The sequence below is a fragment of the Schistocerca americana genome, chromosome 7 (assembly GCF_021461395.2).
Source record: "Schistocerca americana isolate TAMUIC-IGC-003095 chromosome 7, iqSchAmer2.1, whole genome shotgun sequence".
NCBI lineage: Eukaryota > Metazoa > Arthropoda > Insecta > Orthoptera > Acrididae > Schistocerca > Schistocerca americana.
In genome coordinates this window covers 591,713,530-591,738,533 of record NC_060125.1, presented here as the reverse complement: position 1 = coordinate 591,738,533, position 25,004 = coordinate 591,713,530, and the positions used below count along the sequence as shown (strand labels likewise).

The 25,004-nt window shown below is 41.7% G+C and overlaps 1 protein-coding gene across 1 annotated transcript; it reads left to right on the top strand.

The window, feature by feature from the left end:
* Positions 1-265: 265 nt before the first annotated feature.
* Positions 266-24,177, top strand: LOC124623116 (prostaglandin reductase 1-like). The gene is made up of 3 exons (XM_047148906.1): positions 266-325; positions 16,025-16,375; positions 23,725-24,177. Exons 1-3 carry the CDS (start codon positions 266-268, stop codon positions 24,175-24,177), a joined length of 864 nt encoding a protein of 287 aa, XP_047004862.1.
* Positions 24,178-25,004: the final 827 nt, after the last annotated feature.

Sequence of the window (25,004 nt, the reverse complement as noted above, 5' to 3'; positions counted from 1 at the left end):
AAGGAAGGACATTCATAAAGCAATTTGGGTCTCTCTGGATGGACACACCCGAAACCAAATTGATCATTTTCTTGTAGATCGGAGTTGGCGCACTAGTAAAGAAAATGTTAGGACTTTCAGGGCAGCAGACTGCGATTCTGATCATTTTCTTGTAGGTGCCAAAGTTCACCAACGGCTATCTACAGCAACATCAAGGTGTCACAATCCAGAACTTGTTACGTTCGACACTGACAAGCTAAATGATGAAAACCTTAGAAGAAGGTGCATGATAGAAATTTCAAATAGGTTTGATGCTCTCAGGACACAAGAAGATCAAGACGAGGATGTAAATAAACAGTGGATCTCTGTGAGGAATAATATCAAAGAGGCACCGAAGGTCACAATAGGTACAATTAAGAACAGGGGGAAATCGTGGTTTGGTGAGGAATGCAAGAAATTGGTAGAGGAAAGGAGAAAAGCGCGATTAGATTGGAATAGAATGGGAGACAGAAAACGAGAGGAGTTCTTGAACATGAGAAGGGAAGTTGGTCGTAGGCTACGGGCAAATAAGAGGGATTATTTGAACAATCAAGTTAAAAAAATGGAAACAAACAGTGAAACAAAAAACATTAGGGAACTTTACCTAGACATAATTGGTTACAGGAAGGGGTTCAAGGCTAAGACAACTGCACTTCAAGAGGATGCCGGGGGAATACTGACAGACCCCAGTGCTATATTAAGTTAATGGAACGCGTATTTTGAGCATGTATTAAATGTACACCAGGAAGCAGGAGATGAGCAGGCGTACGAAATACATACAGCAGAGATGCAATCAACAAATTGAAAAACCGTAAAACACCAGGATCAGATTGCATAACTGCAGAATTAGCACAAATGGGGGACAGAAATTGGTGGAAGTAGTTCACAAAGTGATAACTAAAGTATGGAACTCAGAGATGATACCTGAAGAGTGGCAAGAGTCGATTCTGATCCCAATTTTTAAGAAGGGCGACAAAACGGATTGTAGTAATTATAGAGGGATTTCGCTATTACTATTATGTTCCAAAATTTTCTCGAATATTCTGCTAAGCAGGCTTACACCACATGCAGATGAAATTGTGGGGGATTACCAAGCTGGCTTTGGGAGGAACAGATCAACTATAGACCAAATATTCACCCTGCGTCAAATTTTTGGAAAAGAAATGGGAATACAATTAACCATTTCATAATCTTTTCATAGATTTTACAAAAGCATATGATTCAGCATTGCAATCAAAATTGTACAGAATTCTTTTGGAACTTGGAATACCAAAGAAATATGTTAGACTTATAGAAGGGAGTTTGAAAAACACAAAAGGTAGAGTACGCGTGGGGAAATTGGAGTCAGAAGAATTTTGTAATAAAGAACGGACTTAAGCAAGGAGATGTCCTGTCTTCGCTACTTTTTAATTTAGTCCTAGAATATATTGTACGAATGGTAGCAGATAATTCAGAGGGTGTGGAGTTAAATGGAAATATTAAGATATTAGGGTATGCAGATGATCTAAACATCACTAGCGATAGGGAAGAAGTTGTTACAGCAAATGCGAATGCGATTTCAAGGCTAGTGAAGATGTAGGCCTAAGGATAAGTGAAGACAAAACTAAATACCTGGCTACTACTAGAATGCCAACAGCAGTAGACCAGGAAATGTTAAGAGTGGGAGACATGCAGTTTGAAAAAGTGAACACATTTAAGTATCTGGGCGTGGCTTCGAGAAATGAGATTGAATACGAACTGAAGAAGAGATTACGGACGGGAAATGCGTGCTACTTCTCACTGAATAGATTACTTTCATCACGGATACTGTCTAGGAATTTAAAGATTAGAATATACAAAACTATTATTCTACCAGTTATGTTGTATGGGTGTGAGACTTGGTCTCTCACTGTGCAAAATGAAAAGCCGTTTCGGGTATTTGAAAACAAAATTTTGAGGAAAATTTTCGGAGCAAAAAGGGATGACATTAGCGGAGAGTGACGAAAACTGCGTAACTAAGAGGTTTACGAACTCTATTCAAGCCCTGACATAATCAGTATTATTAAATCACGTAGGCTGCGATGGGCGGGTCACGTAGCTCGAATGGATGAGGGCAGGTCAGCGAGCGGAGTACTGGTAGGGCACTTAGAGGGAAAACGTACTGTGGGGAGACCGAGGCGTAGATGGGAGGACAATGTGAAGGCTGATTTGAGGAGCCTAGGTACTGAAGCGGAATGGAAGGAAATAGCCCAAGACAATGACAGATGGCGAAAATACGTTGTTGCGGTAACGGACTCTCGAGTGTGTGAGTGAGTGATTGTTTAGGTTTATTTGCAGTGTAAGGAACATAAAAACTAAAAATAAAAATAAGTTCCTACACAGAGAAACGATCCCACGGCCCTCGGCTGACTGTTCAGTACTCTTTTCCGCTGCGCCAACTGCTGCGGAGAAAGTACGATAACATAAATTGCTCGTGTCTCTCCCGATCCGCGCCAAAAATGCTACTCTTTTCTAAGCGTTTGGCCGTCTGTAGCACCCACATCTGTCACTTCCATTTTTGGCCGAGCCCTGCATGTACCATAAATTTAAGCGAAAACGGTGATGACGAAGAGGCACGGTCCCTTTGTTAGACTCATGAAGTTTTATCTATGACTTGACAATCTTGTTGTTAGCATAGTCATCTCAGTCGTACTCGTGATCCTACTCCACGTGTTAAGTCAAGTGGTTTATATTCTGCCAGCGACTCACCTTGAAGATGGCTATCAGTCATGGCTATCAGCTACGGTTATCATCCACGATATCAGACGGTGAATTAACACTATTCCGAATACGCTCGAAAGATGGTGGAATAAGATGTACGGAACACTTTACAAACTAGCAAAAAATGTAGTAATTACTATTTCTATCAGTTTTGCCTATTGATTGTTGTTTTCGGGGCAACTTATACATTGCCAGTCTTCGGTATAAAAGCTTGATAAAGCTGGAAAATACCCGGAAGAATACTGTAAACAGAATGTTTTGCCAGCTAAACTTACGATATTCTAAAAAACACGTTTTTGATAACATACACATTTATTTAGCTTTTGAGCTATTGGAACACAGTCTCAATGACACTAGGTAACAGATACATCAAAATACATCCAGGTATAGTGAAAAGATAATAGTTATAAACATAAAGCTGTGGGACACAACTAATTCTACTTTCATATTCCAGTATGAAAATAATTAAAAAAAAGGTTTAGCTTTTGGGTCATCGGAACAGCGTGTCAATAACAATAGATGCCAGATACCTCAGGGTACATCCAGACATTATTAAAAACAATAGTTATAAATATAAATTATGGGTCACACTAATTCTACTTTCATATTCCAGCATGAAAATCATAAAGAAAACTTTAGTAGCATATACTGGTAGATGTAAAGCTATGGACGTGGGTCGTGAGTCGTGCCTGGATGTCTCAGTGTGAAGCGCATTCGCCGGCAAGACACTTAGGTTCGCCGCGCGGTTTGAGGCGCCATGTCACGGACTGAGCGGCCCCTCCCGCAGGAGGTTCAAGTCCTCCCTCGGGCATGGGTGTGTGTGTTGTTCTTGGCATAAGTTAGTTTAAGTAGTCTGTAAGTCTAGGGACCGATGACCTCAGTAGTTTCGTCTCTTTGGAATATACACATACATTTGAACATCTGAACGCTTAGGTTAACCCAATCTGGCACACAGTTTTAATCTGCCGGGATGTTTCAGTAGTAATAACAATAATAATAATAATGCACTACTGGCCATTAGAATTGCTACACCACGAAGATGACGTGCTAAGACGCGAAATTTAACCGACAGGAACAAGATGCTGTGATATGCAAATGATTAGCTTTTCAGAGCATTCACACAAGGTTGGCGCCGTTGGCGGCACCTACAACGTGCTGACATGAGGTAAGTTTCCAACCGATTTCTCATACAGAAACAGCAGTTGTCCGGCGTTTCCTCGTGAAATGTTGTGGTGATGCCTCGTGTAAGGAGGAGAAATGCGTACCATCACGTTTACGACTTTGATAAAGGTCGGATTGTAGCCTATCGCGATTGCGGATTATCGTATCGCGACATAGCTGCTCGCGTTGATCGAGATCCAATGACTGTTAGCAGAATATTGAATCAGTGGGTTCAGGACGGTAATATGGAACGCCTTGCTGGATCCCAACGGCCTCGTATCACTAGCACTCGAGATGACAGGCATCTTATCCGCATGGCTGTAACGGATCGTGCAGCCACGTCTCTATCCCTGAGTCAACAGATGGGGACATTTGCAAGACAACAACCATATGCACGAACAGTTCGCCGACGTTTGCAGCAGCATGGACTATCAGCTCGGAGACCATGGGTGCGGTGTGACAGGTGATGAAACATGGCTCCATCATTTTTCACCAGAGACGAAGAGGCAATCAATGGAGTGGCATCATGCAAATTTACCCAAGAAAAAAAATTCAAAACCACACCTGCTGGAAAAGTTATGGCTATGGCGTTTTTCGATTCCGTAGGACTCTTGCTTGTGGACATCATGCCAAATGGAACCACCATAAATTCTGATGCATATGTGACGATACTGAAGAAACTTCAAGTTCGACTGAGTCGTGTTCGACCAAATCGGCAAAAGCAGGATGTTTTGCTGTTGCACGACAATGCACGGCCACATGTCAGTCACAAAACCATGGAAGCGATCACAAAACTTGGATGGACAACACTGAAACACCCGCCTTACAATCCTGACCTGGCTCCATGTGACCATCATCTCTTTGGGAAACTGAAAGACTTCGTGGAACAAGGTTTGAAACGTCCCCTTTGAACAATTATACATGACTGTGCTTAAACTGACACACAATATTTTTTAGCGCAACGCAATCTGACTTTCAAAATTCGCTACAAAAGAATGTCCCTGACTAACATTAAACTATACCTTTCACAAATCACTTACCTCACAAAAATCTTCGCTGCTCAAGCTACTGCAATACAGCGAGCGCCACTACTGTCAGCTAAATAAAAGATTCAAACTATGGAAGGCACTAACTACTGATAGGGATAGTTAGCAAATGAAAGATATTAATAGAGAACAAACAATGTATTTACCTTGATATCATCATATATAAATATAGCAGTTCATGACAAATTTCAAAACTCCGCCATCTCTCTCCCCACATCCACCACTGCTGGCGGCTCACCTCCAACTGTGCAACGCTACGCGCTGTTCACAGCCAGCTGCCTAACACTACAATGGCGAGTATTACAACAATGCAAAGCAGCCACAGACTGCACACAGCACAGCCAGTGATTTTCATACAGAGGTGGCGTTACCAATAAAAAAAACCTAAACAGCCTACTTACATAGCCCCCATGCTCCCCACAAAAAATTTTACAAAATTTTTTTGGGCAGTGGCCAATAATGATTTGATAAAAGTTTTCATAATTACAATAACAAAGAAATCAAATGCACACACTTATTGATACAATGTTGGTCAAAAGCTAAAAATTTCTCACAGTCCATAAAGACAGTCCACATTGTTCATCGCAGTAAAAATGAAGAGTTTTTCTCAAAGTCTGAGCAGTAAAAGAAAATGCACATAGAAGTAGTGGATTTCCATGCAGTCTTGAAGAAGTAGTGTTGTCCTTCCAACGGAAAGACAGTGCTGACTCTTGACATGCAGACAGGTAATGGGCCACAACATAGCAAACCCACAGCAGAGTCATTCGACGTTTTGAAGAATATTGGTAGGTAGGTCATCACAGAACAGACCCACTGTAGTCCTGGTAGAGATTACGGTATTGGTGGGCCACCAGAGGTGCAGACCCACTGCAGTCCTTGTAGCAATTGGTGGGCCTTCAAAGATGCAGACCCACTGTAGTCCTTGTAGAGATGGCCAGCAGCCATCTGTTGCGATTGTGCAGGTGCACATTCACCATCGAAGAGTCTTGCGGAGAATATAGCAAGTCCATAAACCACCACTTGTGCACTCACAAAGTTTTTGAAATTGTCCTTAGAACCAGCAGTGCTGTTATCCAGTCCCTTGCTGTATCATTAACACACGTGCAAACACTATCAGTCCCTACTTCTCACATATTGTCCATATACTATGACCAACAGAAACGTGTGCAGTGAAATGTAACTAACAAGTTAATAATATCATGAACTGGTGACAATTACAATTTTATAACATAAGAATACAATAACAAAGGTACAAAACACATCATTAAAAACATAATAATACAGATAACATTTGTAGTAATAGGGGCTTTACAAAAGAATAGAAATAAACATATACATCAGTGTTACAGGAATTATGACATAAGTAAATACATAAAGATCACAAGAACTTTTGAAACATCACCTTCACATGTGAGCAACAAACCAGAATAAATAATGTCTAAGCATATTTACAAGGTAAATAACATATTATTAATGCAAATTATATTTGAGGATAACAGTATTCCTCATCATAGTGAATGTAGCTTAATATTAAAAGAAGAAAAAATTCTATGAAACTACACAGAGAGCAAGCTACAGTAAATCTAAATTACCAAGCAATGCAACATTACAACTAATATGAGCCAATGATCAGCAACAAAAAAAATAAATCTAGCTTAGCAGAGTAACACAAATTAAAGTTCAGTAGCACTATGCCTGGCAAACAGCAGCTTATATCTAAACATGACATAGCTCAAGCAGAAAAAATATTACAGTAAAAACAACAATGCAGATAAGGGAAATGTATATTCACATCTTAATATCTATGTAATTAAAGTGGTGCACCACAACAACTGATTGTAAAAAGAAATATTACCATGTACTTGAAAAGAAAATTATGTGTTACTGTTACTAGTTCCTTCTTATTGTTCTTTCCTTTCCAAGTGCTCCTTTTTTAAAGAATGTGGATCATAAAATAATTATTTAATAGATCTGTTGACAGAAAGTGTTCACATTAGCAAATGCATTTCATTTTATAAAAGCAATGCTGCAACACAGCTGGAAACCAGATATCAAATGAAATAAGCAATCACGCAAACCAAAGCATAAAAACATCATTCAATAGCTATGTGGCATTTCATAAGTCAGTAGCTCTCAACTCTCGTAGAAAGACACTTGTCATTATAATGGCCTCCCCTTTTTTTTTCTACCTGTGCCGCTGAAAGGCTAATGGCTTTTTTTTTCGGGCGGCTGTCGCCCAGGTGGGTGCCCGCGACGCATTACGTGCAGGTGGTCACTTAACTTTCTTACGGAAATATTTACGACAGCAGTTTCCGCTACAGTGACAGTCTCACATATAAAAATTTCACAGGTCGAGAATTTGCGTTACAAATCTGTAGAAACAAAATCCTGTAAATATAACAGAGTCCAAAAAATTTTCGCCAGCATTGTGATACATTCACGCATTTACACACATTTCATAACTCTTAAAGTACGATTCTTGGTTTCCAACAACCTTTTCCACAAATCAGAGTCCCTAAACACTACTCATTATTCCTTACCTCATTATACATATACATATTCGTCGACACTTCTTCAATATTTCATCATGAGAAATACGTAGCATAATAAACATTCCTCAACAACATAATACACATCGTCGTCGTAATAATAACATCATAACACCTCAGTCAAATCTCAAAATCGTCGTAGCTTCCTCCAATAATTAAAAAAAATTCTCTGCTCATGTCAAAAGTGTCATCTGCCTCAAACGTACTTTAAAAATCATGAATCTATACCAAATATATCATTCAAAGCTTTCATAGTATCACAATGGTTCCAAAAAAAAATATGAACAGTTTACAAAGTACAGACAAAATACAATTTCATAAGTGTGAAGTTATCCAACTCTGTAATTGCGTAAACATCTGTCACTGACGTAGTAAAAAAAATGTTTATCTCTCAGTGAAATGATCAGATAGCTGTGTAATTCTGTGTTAGAGAAATATGGTACCGATGTGTAAAGTTGTATAAGCAAATACCATATTAGCTACGGTTCCTTGTGGTTGCCACACACATGGTACACAAAGTAAGCCTGTACCCCCCTGAGGATTAATGTAATTATACCCTCAGGTGTTACCGATTACAGCAATGGAATGAAATGTGTCACGGAAAACCTTTGTATCATTGTACTCCAAATATCTTTAAAAATAAATATTTTAAGTACAAAATCAATCACTCAAATACGTGTCCTGTAGCGCTAAATGTGCGTCTTTTTGCAACATAATCTCTGTGGAAGTGTCGTAGTTATCGTCCTCTGAAAGCTAAGTTCTGCAGAAGTCAATGTACTTACCTAATGATAAATAAAAGTGAAATGCTTTGCGTAGAGATATCTTAGTTATTACGCTTATTGTTGTGATGATGAAAGTACTGTGCTGTAACGTATTGTTGTGCTATGGAAAAGGCTATCTCCTTGTAGCTATACCACAAAAGTTACTAATAAAGCATGTTTTGATTTCCAGAAGAATTCAGAAAAACTGTGCAGATATAAAACAGATACACCGCAAAAGCAACATTGTAAATTGTCACTCATTAGTAGCGTCGTGATAAAACCGTGTAGTTGTCACTTAAACTAACCACTGTTTCTTCTGGTATCTCACAGAAAGTACGTTAAACCCAGAATGTATTTTCAAGTAAACCAAAATGTTGCATTAAAATCTCATTAGCAGTACTGGTAAATGTTCTAAGTATGTAAGCCTTATAGTCGTTCCATAATCGTGCAACTAACAAGCAAGAATGTACACACACAATAACACTGTGACGTCTGTTCACTATAACAATGCATTCGTCATTTCTGTTTCAATACGTTCTCTTGGTTCTTGACTGGATATTTAACTTCAAACATTGTTGCATGTTAACAGTTTCTTAAGTCTGACAAAGCATACTAGAAATGTGAAGTGAAAAATTTTGTGGGAAAGACAAAGTTAAAAGGCAGATTATCTTTCAATAAACGGTTTTACATGTGAAATGTGGTACAATCTTTTACTCTTCAAAGTACTCAGAATTTCAGCTTGAACGCAATTATCATGCAGTATACGTCAGTAAAGAATACTGGAATTTTTCACAAGGTTAGCGTCTATGTTATTTTTCTCTGAGCCAGCCGGCGCACGTGGGTGCCTGCGGCGCGAGTCATTGTCTGTCTCTTTGTTGGCGCGCGTTGTTATTGGGATTAGGAGACCTAACTTCTACGAATTCGCCTTGCCGAGAGGGCCCAGCTCTGTTAGAATCCCGCCAGTTCTGATGAAATTCACGTCTGTCGTTTTGTCGGTAGTTTACATAGTTTCTTGTTTGTCAGTCATGTGGTGGAGAATTTCTCCCTGAATCGTAACTCTGCGCTGGACCGTTGCGTCTAAAGTTATTCTGTCTCCCGTAATAATAATTATTTTGGTTCCAATATTGTCTGTTTCTCTGATTGTCTCTGTAATAGTCATTACCGCGGAGAGGTGATCTTTCCCTGTAATTATTACTACTCTGCCAACGGTTATCATACGGGTGGTGTCTGTTTTGGTCACGATTTGCGTTTTAAGAATAGCCTTGTCGTGTCCACTTATTATTTCTTTCACCGCGGAATTGCAACGGATGTGATCTGTAATTGTTGTGCTCCTGCGTTCCGCGATTGTCAGTGTCAATTTCTAATTCTTGTAAGAGTCCCTGAAATGCTTCAATGTCGTCTTTGCAACGTCCTGCCAAAATAATATGTCGTAAATGTTCAGGCAGTTTGATTAAGCAAATGCGGATGAGTTCTGAGGGGCTGTATGGGTTTGAAAGATACTGATTCTTATGCAACATGTCTTCAAAATATTTCATAAGACTGGAAAATTCAGATTGTTCGAAACGTTTCATCATTATGATGCTATGTTTTACTCGGTCTTGTGTGGCTTGAGACCAATATGCTGAGAGGAAGGCATGGTAAAACTCTCCTTCACTGTGGCAATCGTGAATTACCGATCGCATTCTTACAGCTGGTTCATTCTCCAAGTAGCCACACATAAATTCTAATCTGTGTTCTAACGACCAGTTGGGAGGAAAACAATGCGAGAATTGATGGAGCCATGCTTGTGGATGAATGTCGTTGCCAGAATTCTTAAATGTTTTGAATTTACGTGTAGTGATGAACAGCTTATAGTCAAAATCATCATGTCGCCGAGTCACATATCGGTCATTGTTAGGTCGTGTCGGCCGTTCCATCTCAATATTCGGTGCACATTGCCAATTTCTTTCATAACTTCCGAAATGCCCTGTGTTATTATTTTGTGGCTGTTCCGTATTTCTGTGTCCCTCTTCCCGTATTGGGGCGCGAGTATCCTCTGAAATACGTAATTCTTGTATTACCTGTGTCAGCTGATCTTGTACTTCCCGGATTTCTCTTTGGTACTGTGTATTGATTTGATTTTGATTCTGTTTGAATTTTCTAATTTGTTCATACTCTTCTGTGTCAGTGAAGGCTACAGGTCTTGTGTCATTCAGATCATCATCTACCTTTGTAGATAAGTTAGTGACCTGATCCGAAAGTTCGGCTACTTTCTCCGATAGTGAACACATTTCCTCAGTGTGTTTTTCTGAACCAAGTTTCAGAGTGTCCATTTGTGTTGAAATCGAATCTACTGTGTCCTTTAAGTTTTCCTGAGTTTTTGCAAGTTGTGTAACCGAATCGGTAGATGCAACTGAGTCAATTTTAGCCCACAAGGTCTCATGATTTTCATGAACAATGGTTTGCAGTTCTTTTATGGCTGCTTCGTGATTCTGCAATGCATTTTCATGCCGCGAAAAAATAGGTTGAAAATGCTCACAAATTTGTGTTTTTACGTCATTACAGACTTTTTGACATTTCGATTCAATGTTATGTAACTCAGTAGTTAAATCTTCACATGTTTGTTCAAGTGCTTGTTCCAATGAGTCTAACTTTTTAAGATTTTGTTCCACTGTGTCTAACTTTTGAAGCTTTTGCTGTGTTTGTCTCTGATTTTGTTCCATTGTGTCTAACTGTTGCTGTGTTTGTCTCTGATTTTGTTCCATTTGTTGCATTAATTGCAATAATAATGTATTAGTGCCTGGAATCTGTTTCTCTACGCTTTTCGGCAGTGCATTTGCACCGGCAACATTCACATTTTGACAAGCAGAAAACGGTGATGACCCAAAACCTGAATCTACAGTATTTGCGAAATTGTGTCCTGTCATTTCGGATTCCTGAGGCGAGCTGTTGCCGACCGATTGATCGATAATGCTTCCCAGTTCACTACCTGTTTCACTGTCTACACCATTGTTTGCAGCCCGCTCCATTTGCCTATGCACAATTACCAAATTACTACTTTGAACATCAGTTAATTCATTACTCGGTGGCGCTAACACACTGCTTTCATTTTCACTGTCATTTCTCAGTTTACTTTGGAGCCTAGTATTACGTTTTTCACACGCCATTATTGTCACAATATTTCACATGACAACACAGAAAAACACAATTTGAAGATCAAAAATAAGAGAACACATTAACATAGCACTGAAAATAATATCTAGTTAATTGCAGCTGCGAAATACTTGGTGCAAATCTACATGCATGCCACAACTGTTTTACTGTACAACAATTAAAGACTGCAACTACAAAGGAGATTTTCTCTACAATTACGCGCTAGCAATAAACAATAGCTACACTAATTACACAAACTACAAGAACAAATCAGAAGATTCCAGTGAGGTATCCTGGCAGGGTCGCCATATGAAACGTCCCCTTTGAACAATTATACATGACTGTGCTTAAACTGACACACAATATTTTGTTAGCGCAACGCAATGTGACTTTCAAAATTCGGTACAAAAGACTGGCCCTGACTAATATTAGACTATACCTTTCACAAATCACTTACCTCACAAAAATCTTCGCTGCTCAAGCTACTGCAATACAACGAGTGCCACTACTGCCAGCTAAATAAAAGATTCAAACTATGGAAGGCACTAACTACTGATAGGGATAGTTAGCAAATGAAAGATATTAATAGAGAACAAACAATGTATTTACCTTGATATCATCATATATAAATATAGCAGTTCATGACAAATTTCAAAACTCCGCCATCTCTCTCCCCACATCCACCACTGCTGGCGGCTCACCTCCAACTGCGCAACGCTACGCGCTGTTCGCAGCCAACTGCCTAACACTACAATGGCGAGTATTACAACAATGCAAAGCAGCCACAGACTGCACACAGCACAGCCAGTGATTTTCATACTGAGGTGGCGTTACCAATAAAAAAAACCTAAACAGCCTACTTACAGGTTTCAAGATGATGACTCCCTTGTGCACGCTGCCAAACAGTGGCTCCAACAGGGTGGTCCAGAATTTTACCGTGCGGGTATAATGGCGCTGGTCCAAGATGGCGTAAGGCAGTTGAGAGGGGTGGGAATTATGTGGAGAAATGAAAATATTGTTCCTAAAGGATGTATCTACACACTGTAAAACTTTCAAACACGTAGAATAAAAGATGGGTTTAAAAAAAACAGGGTGCATTTCTTTTCGAGCGACCCTCATATTATTTCCAGCTCCATCGACTACAACGATGCCGCAAAAGCAATCAAACACAACTTCTATAGGAAAGTACTATGAGGATGAGCATTATTCAAATGAGAGTGCCGCGCGGGATAGCCGCGCGGCCTGAGGCCCTTTGTCACGGTTCGCGTGGCTACCCCTGTTGGAGGTTCGATTACTCCCTCGGGCATGGGTGTGTGTGTTTTCCTTAGCGTAATTTAGTTTAAGCTAGATCAAGTAGTGTGTAAGCTGAGGAACGGATTATCTCAGTAGTTTGGTCCCGTAGCACTTACCACAAATTTCCAAATTTCGAAATGAGAGTCCGAAGTGACAGTAACACATTTCGTTTTGTTTTGAACATTGTCCAACCTTCTCGATTTATGGGAAGATATCAAATCGTTTTATGTAATTTTCGCAAACAGTGTTCGTATTAAAAATTAAACGGTGACAGTTATGCAAAAACAAGGAGCTATGGACAATACGCAGAACTGTCAGACAAGAGTGTGACTAGTGTTTTATTCCACAATCTTCCGATGTCAATGATATTTCGGATCGAGCATCTGTTCCTATCGTAATTCACGTAAAGAGTATAGTCTTGGTTCAAATGGGTCTGAGCACAATGGGGCTTAAATTCTCAGGTCATCAGTCCCCTAGAGCTTAGAACTACTTAAACCTAACTGACCTAAGTACATCACACACACCCATGCCTGAGGCAGGATTCGAACTTGGTCCCGTACGGTCGCGCGGTTCCAGACTGTAGCGCCTAGAACCGCTCGGCCACTCCGGCCGGCTGAGTATAGTCTGTTGTGCAAATTCCATAACAGTCTTCTAGCTTGGAAAACGTCGCACTCACTGCTCGAATATTCATCATTCTTTAAAGAAAATTAGTGCAAATTAATAAAAGCAAAATTTACTTCCCAACACATGCACAACCAAATTATTTAATTTGAAGTCACTGCACGACAGTATGCTCTTTTTGTAAATCTTGCTGAGTTTACAAATGTTTATGTTTAGCAGCGAAACTGGGCATAAATCGCTATGCAGAATCGACTGTAACATAAGTAGTTGTTGTGGTCTTCAATCTGTAGACTGGCTTCATGCAGCTCTCGTCTCTAGTCTATTCTGTGCAAAGCTCTCCACCTTCGAATAACAATTGCAACTTACATCGATTTGATCCTGTTTACTGTATTCGTCTCTTGGTCAAACTCTACAATGTTTACTCCCCCACCCCATGCACACACACTTCCCTCCAACAGCAAGTTGACAATTCCTTGATGCCTAAGAATGTGTCCTAACAGCCGATCCCTTCTTTTAGTGGTGTTGTGCCATAAAGTTCTTTTCTCTCCTGATCGATTAAGTATTTCTCATTAATTAAATGGTGCAACTATCTCTTTTCGAGCATTCTTCTTCAGCACTACATTTCAAAAGTAGTTTGAATAGTAGTAGTAATATCTGTGCTAATGAAAGTCTGTCTATGCAGCGATATTATTTAAGGCCGTGAATCTCTAACAGAAGAGCATCACAATATATCTTCTGCTAGTGGTGTGACTATTCCAGATATACAAATTAGCACTTAAGAACAATAGAGGATAGGTATGTTACAAATAAACAAAGGAGAGACAGAAATAAATGTTATTATATCATTAAGTCAGAGAGCGCACAAATAACAACAAGCAAAGGTTAGTAGAGATTCTTGCGTCTGTGAAAAGATAATGCGCGAAGCATGCAACAACTGCCAGTGTCATACCTTTGCAAAAGGTCCGGCAGAGAACCTGAGAAATTTCTGGCCCCATGTAAAATCGCGAAGCATATCTAAGGCTTTCATTTATTCCCTTGTTGACCAGTTTTTTCTGTGGCAGTTAAAGATAGCAAAACGAAAGCCGAAGCTTCAAATTTCGCATTCGAGAAATCGATCACGCAGCTGAATCGCACAAACGCAGCGTCATTTGAGCACTGGACAGATGCCTGCGTGGACGACACAGTAATACGTATCTGTGGCGTGTTAGGGAACAGCTGAAAGATTTGATAGTAAATAAGTCACCAGGTCCGGATGGAATCACAATTCGGATTTACAGCGAGTACTCTAAGGCACTGGCCCCCTACCTAGCTTGCATTTATTGCGATCTCTCGCCAAGAGACTGGAAAAAAGCGCAGGTGACTACTGCACATAAGAAGGTAAAAGAACGGATCCGCAAAATTAGAGACCAATATCCCTAACTGCCGTTTGCTGCAGAATTGTTGAGTATATTCTCATCTCGAATATAACACATTTTCTTGAGGCTGAGAAGATAATGCCCACGAATCAGCATAGTTTTAGAAGCATCGCTTGTCCTTTTCTCACGTAATATACTGCGAACTACGGATGAACGCCAAAAGACAGATTCCGTATTTTTAGATTTCCGGAAAGCATTTGACATGGCGTCCCAGTGCAGGGTATTAACGCAGATACGAGCATATACATTAAATTCATAGATGCGTGAGTGGCTCGAAGGTTTCTTAACTAACAGACAGCGAGTTTTCATCATACCGTTAGCAGTGCCCCAGGGACGTGTGATAAGACCGCTATTGTTCTCAGTATACATAAATGATTTGGCGGACGCAGTGGGCAGCAATCTGGTATTGTTTACTGAAGATTGCTGTGGTGTACCGTATGGTGTCGAAACTGAGTGACTGTAGGAGGTTACAAGATAACTTAGGCAAGATTTCTAGTTGGTGTGATGAATGGTAGCTAGCTCTAAATGTGAGAAAATGTAAATGCGGATGAATAGAAACTCCTAACCCGTAATGTTCGGATGCAGCATAAATCCTGCTTGACACAGTCACCTCGTTTAAATATCTGGGTGTACCGTTGCAGAGCAATATGAAATGGAACGAGCTGTAAGGACTTGGTAAGGAAGGCGAATAATAGCCTCTGGTTCATTGGGTGAATTCTAGGGAAGTATGGCTCATCTGTAAAGGAGGTCGCAAACAGTATGCTGGTGCAACCTGTTCTTGAATAGCGCTCGAGTATTTGGGATCCACATCAGGTCAGATAGAACGAGGACATTGAAGCAATTCAGAGGCGAGGTGCTATATTTGTTACCAGTATGTTCGAACAACAGGTAAATGTTACGCAGATGCTTGGGGAAATCAAATGGGAATCCCTGGCGGGAAGGAGACGTTCTTTTTGAAGAGCACTATTGAGAAAATTTAGAGAACTGTCATTTGATGCTGACTGCAGAACGATCCTCCTGCCGCCAGCATACACTTCACGTAGGGACCATAATGATCAGATACAAGAAATTAGGGCTCATACGGTAACATGTAGAGAACCGTTTTTCCCTCGCTCTATATGCGAGTGGCACAGGAAATGAAACGCTTTGTAGTGGTACAACGCACACTCCACCACGTACTGTACAGTGACTTGTGGAGTATCTGTGTAGATGTAGATGTTTGTGGTGAGGTGTTTATTCGTTGTTATGCAGTGATATGCAGGTAACAGAATATTATCCTCTGCCCACAGGCGGCCCGCATCGTGGAGAGCCATGCTGCGGGCTTCCCAGTGGGGCGATACGTGGTCGGCTACTTGGGGTGGCGCGACCGCACCGTGGCCGACGTGGGGCCGGACGCTCCCTACTTCATGTCTCTGGCCATGCTGGTGCCAGACCTGGGGGAGCTGCCCCTCTCCCTCTCTCTGGGGGTGCTGGGCATGCCCGGAATCACGGCCTACTTTGGACTGCTGGAGGTCTGCAAGCCTAAGGAGGGAGAGGTCGCCGTAGTCAGTGGGGCAGCAGGTGCTGTGGGGTCCATAGTCGGGCAGATAGCGCGCCTCAAGGGGTGCAAAGTAATTGGCTTCGCGGGATCAGACGATAAGGTAAGACACTATCCCATTTTGGTTTCACTACACTGTATTGCAAAGAACGTAACTTCGAGGAAGAGAACATTTACATGAATTCAGACATGGTACCTGATATTCTGATTAGTTGAATCGAGAATGCCACCAAGCAGACTGGCGAATGCCTAAAACTGGACTGCATCTGTTCTTCCTGCAGTCTCAGATTTCTGCAGAACAAGCAGGTCCTGTCACAAGTAAAACTACTCGAGAGACAAGCCTGAATTTGAGGCAGGTTACTGGAAAATGTCATGAATTTTGTGCCCTGCTCAAATTTTTTTTCCTAGATTATAAAAAAGACCTTTGATTGTGTCATGTGGGACGAGTAGAGGCATGTGCTCAATGATTTTGGGATTTCGAAGTACCTAGTATCATTATTGAAAGATCTTCGTAGCAGTCATACCGCAACCATAAAGGTGGATGGTGAATACTCTACATGCTTAGACGTGACAAATGGAGTCAGTCAAGGTTCTATACCAGGACCGGCCGCAGCCTGCCACACTTCGTGCTGGCTGCTTTGCAGGCCAAGGCTTGGTCCGGTCCGCCTTGCATTTGATCATTCCTTTCTGGAAGTACCCGGTGCAGCACGACATTTCATTTACACCACTCGCCACTAAAATTGCTACACCAAGAAGAAATGCAGATGATAAACGGGTATTCATTGGACAAATATACTATACTAGAACTGACATGTATTTACTTTTTCACTCAATTTGGGTGCATAGATCCTGAGAAATCAGTACCCAGAACAACCACCTCTGGCCGTAATAACGGCCATGATACGCCTGGGCATTGAGTCAAAAAGAGCTTCGATGGCGTGTACAGGTACAGCTGCCCATGCAGCTTCAACACGATACCACAGTTCATCGAGAGTAGTGACTGGCGTATTGTGACGAGCCAGTTGCTCGTCCACCATTGACCAGACATTTTCAATTGGTGAGAGATCTGGAGAATGTGCTGGTCAGGGCAGCAGTCGAACATTTTCTGTATCCAGAAACATGCGGTCGTGCATTATCCTGCTGAAACGTAGGGTTTCGTACGGATCGAATGAGGGGTAGAGCCATGGGTCGTAACACATCTGAAATGTAACGTCCACTGTTCAAAGTGCCGTCAATGCGAACAAGAGGTGACCGAGACGTGTAACCAGTGGCACCCAATACCATCACGCCGGGTGATATGCCAGTATGGCGGTGACGAATACACGCTTCCAATGTGCGTTCACCGCTATGTCGCCAAACGCGGATGCGAGAATCATGATGATGTAAACAGAACCTGGATTCATCCGAAAAAATGACGTTTACCCATTCGTGCACCCAGGTTCGTCATTGAGTACACCGTCGCTGGCGGTCCTGTCTGTGATGCAGCGTCAAGGGTAACCGCAGCGACGGTCTCCGAGCTGATAGTCCATGCTGCTGCAAACGTCGTCGAACTGCTGGTGCAGATGGTTGTTGTCTTGCAAATGTCCCCATCTCTTGACTCAGGAATCGAGACGTGGCTGCACGATCCATTACAGCCATGCGGATAAGATGCCTGTCATGTCGACTGCTAGTGATATGAGGCCGTTTGGATCCAGCACTGCGGTCCGTATTTCCCTCCTGAACCCACCGATTCCATATTCTGCTAACAGTCATTGGATCTCGACCAATGCGAGCAGCAACGTCGCGATACGATAAACCGTAATCGCGATAGGCTACAATCCGACCTTTATCAAAGTCGGAATCGTGATGGTACGCATTTCTCCTCCTTACACGGGGCATCACAACAAAGTTTCACCAGGCAACACCGGCCAACTGCTGTTTGTATATGAGAAATCGGTTGGAAACTTTCCTCATGTCATCACGTTGTAGGTGTCGCCACCGGCGCCAACCTTGTGTGAATGCTCTGAAAAGCTAATCATTTGCATATCACAGCATCTTCTCCCCGTCGGTTAAATTTCGCGTCTGTAGCACGTCATCTTGGTGGTGTAGCAATTTTAATGGCCAGTAGTGTAGTATTGCAGTGTGTCATAAGCTGGTCGGCACGACTCTTTACAGCTGGGCAGAATCATGGTGTCAGCGCTGTCTACCGTCCGCTATTTGTTTGTGGTATGACAGACGTTCACAGGTCCAGTGGCTGTTAGCACAAAAAAAGCAGTCTAGCAATCCATCGTCACAAGCATTTAAAAATGAATGGGGATGACAGAAGATAGGGATTATTATTCTCAATATGTCTTATGCATTTGCATAAGTGATGGGTACAGCAAATTTTTCTGTGAAACTAAACTGAAGGGCCAAAGAAACTGGTACACCTGACTAATATCATGTAGGGCGCCCGCAACCACGCAGAAGTGCCGCTAAACGACGTGGCATGGACTCGATTAATGTGTGAGGTAGTGGTGGAGGGAACTGACACTATCAATCCTGCAGGGCTGTCCACAAATCCGTAAGAGTACGAGGGGGTGGAGACCTCTTCTGAACAGCATGTTTCAAGGCATCCCAGATATGCTCATTAATGTTCACGTGTGGGGAGTTTGGTGGCCAGCGGAAATGTTTAAACTCAGAAGAGTGTTCCTGGAGTCACTCTGTTGGACACGTGGTGTATCGCATTGTCCTGCTGGAATTGCCCAAGTCTGTCAGAATGCACAATGGGAATAAATGGATGCAGGTGATCAGACAGGATGCTTACGTACGAGTCACCTGTCAGTGTTGTGTATAGACGTATCAGTAGTCCCATATCACTCCAGCTGCAACCACCCCCACCATTACAGAACCTCCACCAGCTTGAAGAGTCCCCTGCTGAAATGCAGAGCCCATGGATTGATGAGGTTGTCTGCATACCCGTACACGTCCATCCGCTCGATACAGTTAGAAACGAGATTCGTCCGACCAGGTAACATGTTTCCATTCATCGACAGTCCAATGCCGGTATTGACAGGCCCAGGCGAGGCGTAAAGCTCTGTGTCACGCAGTTATCAAAGGTACACGAGTGGGCCTTCGGCTCCGAAAGCCCATATTGATGATGTTCCTTTGAATGATTCGCACGCTAACACTTGTTGATGGCCTAGCACTGAAACCTGCAGCAGTTTGGGGAAGAATTGCACTTCTGTCACGTCGAACGATTCTGTACAGTCGTCGTTGGTCCCGTTCTTGCAGGATCTTTTTCCGGCCGCAAATATGTCGGAGATTTGATTTTTTACCGAATTCCTGATATCCACGATAGACTTTTGAAATGATCGTAAGGGAATATTCCCTCTTCATCGCTGCCTCAGAGAGGCCGTGTCCCATCGCTCGTGCGGCGACTATAACACCAGACTCAAATCTTGATAACCTACCATTGTAGCAGCAGTAACCGATCTAAAAGCTGCACCATACACTTCTGCCGTATGTAGGCATTGGCGACCGCAGCGCCGTATTCTGCCTGTTTACATATCTCCCTATTTGAATACGCATGCCTATATCAGTTTCTTGTATATTACAATACCATGCAGAAACAATTTAAAGAATTAGCGAACAATGAAAGAGCGAAAAATTACAACAATCGACAGACGGAATTCACTGTTCTGCAGATCAAGAATCTTTTTGTGCTACATGTACAGGCATGCCACACTGGTAGAAATGAATGGTATGAGTAGTAAAATTGCTGAAGTCGCTCACATTATTCCACTCTCAGTTGTAGCAGTTTTCCATGGAACTGATCGAAGGTATGGAGACTTTATATATCAAAGTACGTCGATTAAGTCAATACGCTATTGGTGAATTTATGAAAAAGAGGAGGACGGGGTGTTTGGAGAGGAGGCTTGAAAACTAGATCATCCAGAAAGGACTGGAGACCTAGTATTTTAAGTGGACTTGACTGCACACTGCCCACAATAAGACATTGCAAGGGAGAAACATCTTTCTTCTGATTTTATGGGAATGCATTCAAAAAGAAGATCGGATGATAGAAGGGACATATTCAGACAAACACAGTCCAATTCCCTAAGCTCGGACCGATGACCACGCTGTCTGGTCTCCTTCCCCAAACCAACCAACCAACCAACCCTAAGCTCGCTGCTGTTAAGGAAAACGCGAGGTTTGAAGAATTCATTGTGCCCATGAAAGAATTACAAGGATAGTGTCCTACGACAGTCTGTCTGTCTTACAGGTGTTCTCGAGAACGTTTGACGTCTCAGTTGAAAGTGCCCCTGTGCATGTGCAATTAACTGTAACTGACTGACCTGAAAGGTAGTTCCCGTTCTAATGAGAAATATTTTTACGTTAAAACTGTCTAGGACGTCTACATTGCTTTCCTCTCGTAGAATTTCCAAGTCTCCATAATGAGGTTGGAAAAGTGCTACAATATTTCGACCGGCATAATTGTGTGAAACACATTTTTTCTATTATGAAACTAAGCGAATCATGATTTACAGCAACCTGAGTGCGAAAATCTGTGAATCTGTCGGTGTCTGCCCTTACGCCGAGAGTTTGTACCGCACAAAAATTATATTATGTTTTCAGCGCGTCAAAAATAATTGCAAAGCACAAAAAATTGTTTCGTTCGTGATCTTTGTTGTTGGGAAACGTGAAATATAAAAGCAAGTCGTATACATTGCGACTGCACTACCATTTAAATGGTCTGTGTTCGCAGTTTCCTCCTCTTCCCCATTCACATACAGACAGCTTGCTGTGGTCACGACGGTAATGTGCAGCGATGCTGAGTGCAGGAAAATGTAATATCTACTCTTTGCAGATGATAGTACCCTTATTGTTGGAAGTGGGGAGGAACTTATTGATCTGTTCTCCAGAGTGAAGACCACTTGTTTAAATTTAGGTCTCTAGATAACCACAAAAAAACCCAAACTAATAGTTATAATACACCAAGATATAGATCAAATGCAACTAGCAGGCTGCTTAACAGATCTGAATGTACTGAATGACTATATCTGTTTACGGTCTCTGACAAATGACACAGGACAGTGTGATAAAGAATTTAAGTGAGGAACCGGATTTCCTGGTCCCGACGGTTAAACTCACTAAGGTCTGGCAGAACCGGGCAATATCCAAAACAATGATGATGCGTCTGGTGGAATCATTCTTGTACAGTCGTGAGACGTGGGCCGTGAAAGCTAGTGGCAATACTCGAACTGATACCTTCGATATCCGGTCGCGGAAGACGTTATACGTATCATGGACAGAAAGAAGAACCAATGCTTCCATTATAGAAGAACTTAGAGTGATAAGAAATTTATCTTCCCATCTCATTCAAAAATATTTCTAGGTCTTTGGGCAAATTTTGAGAATAGAAGCAGGCAGTTTAGGGAGGATCGTGTAGTAAGGCAAAATCGTAAGCAAAACACTACGAGAAAGAGCGGCAAGGAGATGGTTGGATCATGTGAGGAAGATTATCACTCTACCTCTCTACTTTATTTTAGAAAGAGTTAAAGATCGAGGTGGATGGAGACGTCTGCTCGATGATTCAGTTACTTAAGAAATAAATGACGAAATGAGGTGACGATATACAGTAATGAGTGAACCAACTAATGATGATGATGAAAAGGTCCAGATGGCGTTAGCTTAACATACAGTGTCACTACCAATTCTGCTGGGTGTTATTTATCCAGATTTCATTAGAAGAGAAACAAAAAATAATGAAACGAATATATGTACTGACTGAGAATATGGTAGATCTACGAACGCATTGTGCTCAATGTAGGGCCCTACATTCACAGTGGATTATACATGTACATGCAGATGTAGAAGCTGCATTTATGGTATAGCATCTGATCTGCACTTAATTGAATAGTGTGGCTGAGAGCTGTAATGAATATCTGAGGCACATAGTATTGGACATGTATTGTTATCAATGGAGACATGAAAGAAAGGAAGGACAAACTTGAAACTCAGCGACTACATGAGTATGGAGGTTTTTTAACTGATGAATTAGCTTTTATGAAGAGTGTGTTTCCTCACTGTATACTGTATTGATAACACATTTTTTAATCATTTTCAAGCGATTGACTATTTATTGGCAGGAAATTTCACATACCCGAAATTCCTTTTTCTCTCGATCTAGTTACAGAGTTATAAATGTCTTTGATCTTGGAGAGTACAGCCAACTACAGCTACTCGAATGTCACCGCCATATCGGCTTTTTAGGAACAACGATCTATGCTGATCCTATGGAACAGAATACATCATAACATATCCGGAAGTTATTAAAAGGAAATAGTCAAAATAGAGAACACTACTACATTAATAATATCACTTTTATAAGTGCTAGTCAAATGAAAATGATTCTGATGGAAAAAAGCAAAAATGATTCCAATGGAAAAAAGCAAGTATACTTCATAACTTAAAAAGTAATCGGAGTAACTGCCAATACGTGTAGACCACTGTGGGAAAAGATGGTCACTACCTTCAGCGAAATAAGGAGCAGTCAAATGGAAATGAGAAGGGGGAAAAAATAAGTCAGCTGTTTATTATTTCAAAATTAATTGACGTAACTGTTATCACATTTATTCCACTGTGAGACAAGACGGTCGTTGCCTTTATGGAGACACGTTTGCGGTTGCCTACAGAATCTTGGTTGTAACCAGACGTGCACCTCTCCGTCTGAAGAAAAGCAACGGCTACGAATGTCTTTCTTCAGTGCTCCAAAAATGTGGAAATCGCGTGGGGAGAGATTGAGACTGTATGGAGGATGTGTGAGGACTTCCCAGAGAAACTTCTGCAGCCCATTGGAAAAAAAAAAACTTGGCAACTTGCCAAGGGTCAGGCCCACATATTGCTTCGATTTCGCTGCAGAAGTTTCGCTAGGAGACCCTCACACATCCTGTATAGAGTCTAAATCTCTCCCCATGCGATTTCCACCTTTTCGGAGCCCTGAAGAAAGACATTCTTGACTGTCAATTTGCTTCAGATGGAGAGATGCACACCTCAGTATAACCAAGATTCTGTAGGCAATCGCAAACGCTTATCCACGAAAGGAACGACGATTTTGTCTCACTGTGGAGTAAATGTGTTAACAGTTATGTTGATTGATTTTGAAATAATAAACAGTTGATCTACTTTTTCCCATCTGTCTCATTTCTATTTGACTGCTCCTTATTATTCCAGAATGAAAAATAAAGCGCAATTGGAAATAATAATAATAATATAGTACAAAAATCTACCACACTTTAGACGTATTATTTATGGAGATAGAAAGGGGAAGGTGTTGACTGTGGACCTATTAGTAAGAACAGTCCAAACATTCGCCTTGAACGATTTTGAACGGTCACCTACAAAGCAAGATGAGTTAGTACTACTTCAATAACCATTTACGAAAATTCAGAACTCACGCTTCTAGCTGCGTAACTGGACTCTCTTCCGCAGGTGAAGTGGCTGAAAGAGGAGTTGGGATTCCATCACGCATTTAACTACAAGACAAATGACGTCACAGAGGCGCTGAAGCAGGCGGCACCTGACGGCGTCGACGTGTACTTCGACAACGTGGGCGGCGAGCTGAGCAGCGCAATCATCAACAGCATGCGAGAGTACGGTCGCATCTCCGTGTGCGGCTCGATATCTGGATACAACGAATCTAACCTCCCGAAGGCTACCATCATCCAGCCCGCAGCCATATTCAAGCAGCTCCGCATGGAGGGGTTCCTGTATTCACGGTGGCACAACCGCTGGGAAGAGGGCATTACCCAGCTGACGCAGTGGGTCCGAGAGGGAAAAATCAAATACCGTGAGACTGTAACAGAAGGGTTTCAAAACACCCCCAAAGCCTTCGCCGGTATGCTGCAGGGTGACAACTTGGGGAAGGCTGTTGTTAAAGTGTGAAGCACCGTAGTGTATCGGAAACAATTTCACAAGCAGGACAAGGACAATTTCTTTCAGTATTTTGTACACAGTACATCAAGAGAAAGGTGCATGGTTGCAATGGAATGTTCTTCAAAACTTATGTTTGTGGTTTCAGTTTTTCAATATCATTCCACATCATTATAAAAATTGAATAAATACATGAAAATAAATATTATAAGTGGATAGTTTGTGTTGTTGCCCCAGATGATAATTATACTAATATTTTGACAGGATTTGTAAGTAAGAAGTAAGTTTAAACAGTTTATTAACAGAGGCGGATTATAAAACATGCATGCTACACGTACCCATCATCACTGTGTCTGACATCCTAATTATGGTCGTATTGAAAGGCTCCATGACGAGCTAAGAAAAGAGACATATTTGCGCCCGAGGCCACGCTAGTTAATACTGTATGCTGCGGACAGTGGCCAGTGGCGTAATCTGCATCGCAGTGTGGCCGGACGCGCATCTACTGACCAAGCAAATTGTCAGCATTCCAAACAGGTTGGCTGGCGAGCGCGTGTATCGTACCGTACGCCTGCGCACAACCCTTAAACCCTTACATCACTTTACCCAGAGAAAAAGAGCAACCATAGGTGGCTTCAAACGACCCCCTGGGCGTTACGAATCTATTTCGCCATTTGCGGCATCAGAAGACACTGCAACACGTATTTCGTTTGCAAATACAGTAACGTTTGGTGCAAAGAAATGAGCCTTAAGGATGGCAAATGGTTCAAATGGCTCTGAGCACTATGTGAATTAACATCTGAGGTCATCAGTCGCCTAGAACTTAGAACTAATTAAAC